The sequence below is a fragment of the Spinacia oleracea genome, chromosome 5 (assembly GCF_020520425.1).
Source record: "Spinacia oleracea cultivar Varoflay chromosome 5, BTI_SOV_V1, whole genome shotgun sequence".
NCBI classification, from domain to species: Eukaryota; Viridiplantae; Streptophyta; class Magnoliopsida; order Caryophyllales; family Amaranthaceae; genus Spinacia; species Spinacia oleracea.
This window is the reverse complement of record NC_079491.1, coordinates 121,249,601-121,255,529: the sequence shown is the minus strand read 5'-3', so window position 1 is coordinate 121,255,529 and position 5,929 is coordinate 121,249,601. Positions and strand designations below refer to the sequence as shown.

At 34.8% G+C, this 5,929-nt stretch overlaps 1 protein-coding gene across 4 annotated transcripts; it reads left to right on the top strand.

Annotated features, from left to right (window-relative positions):
- Window positions 1–645: 645 nt before the first annotated feature.
- LOC110795405 (uncharacterized) lies at window positions 646–5,559 on the top strand. 4 transcript variants are annotated; one of them, XR_008921295.1, is made up of 3 exons: window positions 646–1,228; window positions 3,206–4,449; window positions 4,846–5,559. XR_008921295.1 is itself a non-coding variant. In XM_056828871.1 (2 exons), the coding sequence occupies exons 1-2, from the start codon at window positions 1,047–1,049 to the stop codon at window positions 4,290–4,292; spliced, it is 1,269 nt and encodes a 422-aa protein (XP_056684849.1). In that variant the 5' UTR covers window positions 646–1,046; the 3' UTR covers window positions 4,293–5,559. The 4 variants fall into 4 exon arrangements, 3 of the variants coding, with proteins under 3 accessions (XP_056684849.1, XP_056684851.1, XP_056684850.1); XM_056828871.1 differs by having other exon boundaries at window positions 3,206–5,559; XM_056828873.1 differs by having other exon boundaries at window positions 646–1,262; window positions 3,206–5,559.
- The last annotated feature ends 370 nt before the right edge of the window (window positions 5,560–5,929 follow it).

Genomic DNA, 5,929 nt, shown 5'->3' with positions numbered 1-5,929 from the left:
TGGCGCGATCTTTGCCCGATTGAGGTGGGCAAGTCCCTATTTCCTTTGTTCTTGGGATTTCTTTTGAGAATTTCTTTTTATTCATTCTTGTAAGAGCGAATTCTTTCCAGGGATGCTCGGATTTAGTTGCAACCTGAATGTGGGTTGACAACGTGCTTAGACGGACCATTGTCTCGTGGTCATCATCTTTCATGGTTTTGAGCAAGTCTTTACGGCCCAATTTTTCCACTACTCGGGTCCTTGATTAGGGGACTATGTATAAGTATCAACGGCGACCTTTGTCTTGAGGTCGTAATCCGGTTTTATCTTTTGAGATTATCCAAACACGGGACTTCGTACAGCGTAGTCTGGGAATATTGTTTTTAACCTTGCATACTCTCTTTTGAAATACATATTTTCTTTCGAGCCCCCAAGCATTCGTGCTTGACGGTCATTTCTTATCAAAGAGGTTCCTTGGGGATACGCATTTTGTAATGTCCTTGATCGTGTTTGGGATCGTGCTCGTAAGTGCGAGCGATCTTTGTAGTGGTGTGTGATAAGTGCATTATCTACCATATATTTATCCCCTTATTTAAGCTATGTAGTCATCCTTTATTTATTATTTTGGTTCTTTAAGTTACTTTTAATAATTATAAGTATATTTTTCTTAATTTTATATTTTGTTATAAGATTAGCTTAAATAGTACTCGATTTTGCTACAGGTGGTAATTGCTTGAGAAGGAGCCAAAGCCTGCTGGATTTACACTTGACAAATAAAAACAATTACAAAAGTATAAAGGAGTTAAAGAATAGAGAAAACAAATCATGCTTTGATTTGTTGGGTTACACGTGAGCATATATGGGAAAGTAATGCTAATGTCTTTGAAGCAATGAACTCCAAAAGCCCATTACGCTCACCACCGCATCATATTCGGCCAAACAAGAGCTACGTTGCTGCCGCTTCTTTATCACGCTAGATCAAAGATACCCTCCCAGATAATTCTCTAAAAATTGGGAAGGAAACCCTGCTTTTCCCCCATATTCGTAGGAAGGCAGTTCCGATATCTATGGAATTTATCATATATAAATTGCTGCTCAAACCCACAAAAAAACGGGGATCCGAAAATCACACAGAGAGCAAGGAAATTCGAGTGAGTCGTAATTGGGCAATTAGTGAAGAGAAGATAGCCATTGGAGGGAAGCTTAGTCTCAATTCCAAGGTTGAACAAGGTCGACGGTGGATTGCAAGGTTGAAGCCTAGGTTCTTTCGGATGTTCTTGGGAGTATACTTAATAAGTCTTCTTCTTACCCAATTGTTCATATTACTACTTATTTGAAGTACTTTGTTAATTTGTTGAGATACTTTTATTGAAATATTGGTATTATTATTGATTTATGGTTATGATATTTTTCAATTTAATGATTATTTGAATTTTGCTTGTTCTTGATTATTAATTTTGCAATTTGACGTTGATTGTTATCCTTCAAGTGTTGGGTTGTGAATTATTGCTATCTATACAATTTGGCTTAGTTTAAATCGTATAGTAATAGTGAAGTAGTCCCTAATTTAGGTCGAGTCTGCGATTATGGTTTGGCTTAAATTAGAGAGCAAAATCAATCTAAATATTCTGTCATTTATGTGATTAGATTAGTTAGGACTAATGAGATCTCCTAATTATTAATGCTTCCAATTCTTATTCATACAAGTTGCGATCATATTTGTGTTAATTAGATTGGTTGAGAGTCAATTTCGGCTTAGTTCAATTTTGATTTCAAGTAAGGGAGATAGGGAGCCTTTGTTATCTTAGGCTCTACAGTTAGTCTAGTTGTTAAAATGATAAATTTCGTAAGGTTGATTGATTAATATTATCAATAGTTTAATTTTAGTAGAGTTATAAATAGATTCGGTCAAGTTGGTTGTCACTTGTAAATAGTAGTTTAATATTAGTTTTAATATTAACAAATAACAATTTCATAAACCCCCCATAATCGTATGTAAATACGTAAATAGCGAGCGTAAATATTGTGTATGTATTGTATATGTATAATACTTCTTTTTAGTTTTAAATTTTGAGTTTAGGAAGTTAAAAGTCTCCCTGTGGGATCGACCCTTTCTTACCCTTTTACTACTTGTTAATATATATATTTTTTTAAGGTCTAAGATAGGTTTTTAATTTAATACGGTAAACGTTAACAAAGCCGTGAGGTGCGACTTTCTGTAAAGAAATCGGCAAGTTTTGAGTCGAATGGATACGGCAGGACCCTGTAGAAGTCAGGTCCTCTTTGGGCTCATTTTTGGCGCCCAGGCATGGGCGTTGAAATAATTCACGCCCAAGTTTATTTTGACTTTCTAAAAGAAGCTGAAACTTAATCTAAAATTGTAAAACATGAACTTGTTTAACAAATGCACAACATGATTGATATTGTGTAATTGGTCAGCACTGTTTTCTGAATTCATTCTAATGAATCCTATTTTGCAGTAGTTGTATAGTAGATAAAAGTATGATGCTCATTAAATATTATGGAAATGTATAGTGTTTCATGGTGTTGGTTACTTTGTTTCTCTTTCTAACTGATTGTAGTGGCTTGAAATGAATTCATGATTCTTTTATGCTTTAAAATTAATCATTATTAGGTGAATCAATTCTGATGTTCATTTTGAGAAATCATGCCATTCAAGAATTCAGTTCTGAATAGAAAATCTTATCTTAGGAATTGAACATGCTGCTTACATTTTCATTCTTCCAGATTAATTAAATGCAGCAACTGATTTTTGTTGATGTTCTCATTTAAGTGACCTGAACTGTTAAGATTGTCCATGACATTGTGTTGAAGTATAATGCATTTTTACAACTTACTACCCCATAATTAAGATTGTGAAAGTTTGATCTGTTAAGCTATTTGTTTTAAATCCTCTTTGTATTCAGTTTATGTTCTGTAGCCCATAACCGATTCTTCTATTAAGTTTGGCTAGGAATAATTTGATATGCCCCACAACTGATAATTGGTCTGGCTTGCTAATTTGTGTTCTGGTCAGTTATTTAATTTGGACTTCTAGTGAATTCTGAAATATATATTGCCATATACTTGTTGAAATCTAGAATTTGTTAGTGTTTTCATAACAGCAGACTCTCTTGAGCTTAAACTTATGTCTAATAGTATAAGATCATTAGTTATGCACTAAGTTGTTCATCATGTCCCTAATTAACTAATAATTACTTTTCAGGTACATGAGCGGTGACACACCTAATTCTAAACTCAAGCGAATCAGGCAGTATTTAGATCAAGAGAGATCATTCTATTCTTTTCAAACCGATCAACCAGAAGAATTGAAACCAGAGGAAGTTGAATCAACAGAAGATAGTCTAAAAGGAGAGGAAATGGGTGAAAGAACCTTGAAGGAGATGGCAGCCCCAAATACGGGAGATGATCCTCTCTGCATTGTGTTTCCGGAGCTGGACAAACCCCTCAAGCTGAATTCAGGTTTCCTTAATCTTCTTCCCAAATATTATGGGAAGTCAGGTGAGAATCCTCGTCGACATTTAAAAGAGTTTAAGGTTGTTTGTTCTTCTATGAATCTTGAAGGAGTTGAACAGGATCATATTAGATTGCGTGCTTTTCCTTTTTCTTTGCAAGATGTGGCTAAAGATTGGTTGTATGATCTTCCTGCTGGATCAATTACGACTTGGAATGTTATGGCATCAACTTTTCTAGGAAAGTACTTTCCAGCAAGTCTAATTGGATCCATCAGGAAGGAGATATGTGGCATTAGGAAAAATGATAATGAGTCCTTGTATGAGTATTGGGAACGTTTTAAGAGATTGTGTTCCTCATGTCCCCAACATCAGATTAGTGACCAACTACTAATTCAATACTTTTATGAAGGCCTATTGCCTACTGATAGGGGTATGATAGATGCTTTGAGTGGGGGGGCATTAGTGGATAAAACACCTAGGGCTTTAATTTCTAATATGGCTCAAAACACCCAACAACATGGTTCTAGAAATGATGTTAAAAGAGTAAATGGAGTTGATTTAAGTGGTATTCAGAATCAATTACAAGAAAATGCTCAACAAATTGCTACTTTAACTACTCTTGTGTCTAAAATTGTTGCTAGTAATGAGTCTAAAGCTAGAGTGTGTGGAATTTGTTGTAATGAGTCTCATCCTACTGATAAATGTCCTGAATTGCAGTCTGAAAATGTGAATGCTATAGGTGGTTATTCTGGTCAAAGAAAATATGATCCTTACTCACAGACTTATAATGAAGGCTGGAAAGACCACCCTAACCTAAGCCCCATTACAACCATATAAAAGTCATGTTTGATCTCCTAATTACACTTTTGGTCCCTTAACGGTGGAGGGTAAGATTTTGTGCAAGTCGTGACGAGGGTCATCAAATTAAGTGAGGCCTGAGCTAATACGGTTGCGCATCTATGAGGGAAGATTCAAACTTAGGGGAAAAGAAGCGGTAAGATTGGTTGGTCAACTAGGGTGCTAAATTCTTGTTTCGTATTGTTCAATGATCCATGCTTGTTGGTAGTGATATAAAATGTATTTTGGATTTCATAAAAATATTCACTTTCCTCATTGGTTTGGATTGTCCAAAATAACTGGGTTTTATTTCTTTATTCGCATAGTGCACCTTAGTGTTGTTTATTTTGATCGAGGACGATCAAACGCTAAGTGTGGGGGAATTTGATTAGTGCATTATCTACCATATATTTATCCCCTTATTTTAGCTATGTAGTCATCCTTTATTTATTATTTTGGTTCTTTAAGTTACTTTTAATAATTATAAGTATATTTTTCTTAATTTTATATTTTATTATAAGATTAGCTTAAATAGTACTCGATTTTGCTACAGGTGGTAATTGCTTGAGAAGGAGCCAAAGCCTGCTGGATTTACACTTGACAAATAAAAACAATTACAAAAGTATAAAGGAGTTAAAGAATAGAGAAAACAAATCATGCTTTGATTTGTTGGGTTACACGTGAGCATATATGGGAAAGTAATGCTAATGTCTTTGAAGCAATGAACTCCAAAAGCCCATTACGCTCACCACCGCATCATATTCGGCCAAACAAGAGCTACGTTGCTGCCGCTTCTTTATCACGCTAGATCAAATATACCCTCCCAGATAATTCTCTAAAAATTGGGAAGGAAACCCTGCTTTTCCCCCATATTCGTAGGAAGGCAGTTCCGATATCTATGGCAAAAAAAAGGTAGGGTTTATCATATATAAATTGCTGCTCAAACCCACAAAAAAAGGGGATCCGAAAATCACACAGAGAGCAAGGAAATTCGAGTGAGTCGTAATTGGGAAATTAGTGAAGAGAAGATAGCCATTGGAGGGAAGCTTAGTCTCAATTCCAAGGTTGAACAAGGTCGACGGTGGATCGCAAGGTTGAAGCCTAGGTTCTTTCGGATGTTCTTGGGAGTATACTTAATAAGTCTTCTTCTTACCCAATTGTTCATATTACTACTTATTTGAAGTACTTTGTTAATTTGTTGAGATACTTTGATTGAAATATTGGTATTATTATTGATTTATGGTTATGATATTTTTCAATTTAATAATTATTTGAATTTTGCTTGTTCTTGATTATTAATTTTGCAATTTGACGTTGATTGTTATCCTTCAAGTGTTGGGTTGTGAATTATTGCTATCTATACAATTTGGCTTAGTTTAAATCGTATAGTAATAGTGAAGTAGTCCCTAATTTAGGTCGAGTCTGCGGTTATGGTTTGGCTTAAATTAGAGAGCAAAATCAATCTAAATATTTTGTCATTTATGTGATTAGATTAGTTAGGACTAATGAGATCTCCTAATTATTAATGCTTCCAATTCTTATTCATACAAGTTGCGATCATATTTGTGTTAATTAGATTGGTTGAGAGTCAATTTCGGCTTAGTTCAATTTTGATTTCAAGTAAGGGAGATAGGGAG

What these genes read in the sequence shown, in the direction of transcription:
- LOC110795405 (XM_056828871.1), top strand. Translation starts at nt 1,047, where the DNA reads ATGGAATTTATCATATATAAATTGCTGCTCAAACCCACAAAAAAACGG. An exon ending in GGTCGACGGTGGATTGCAAG is followed by an intron (nt 1,229 to 3,205) that starts GTTGAAGCCTAG and finishes ATTACTTTTCAG; the next exon opens with GTACATGAGCGGTGACACAC.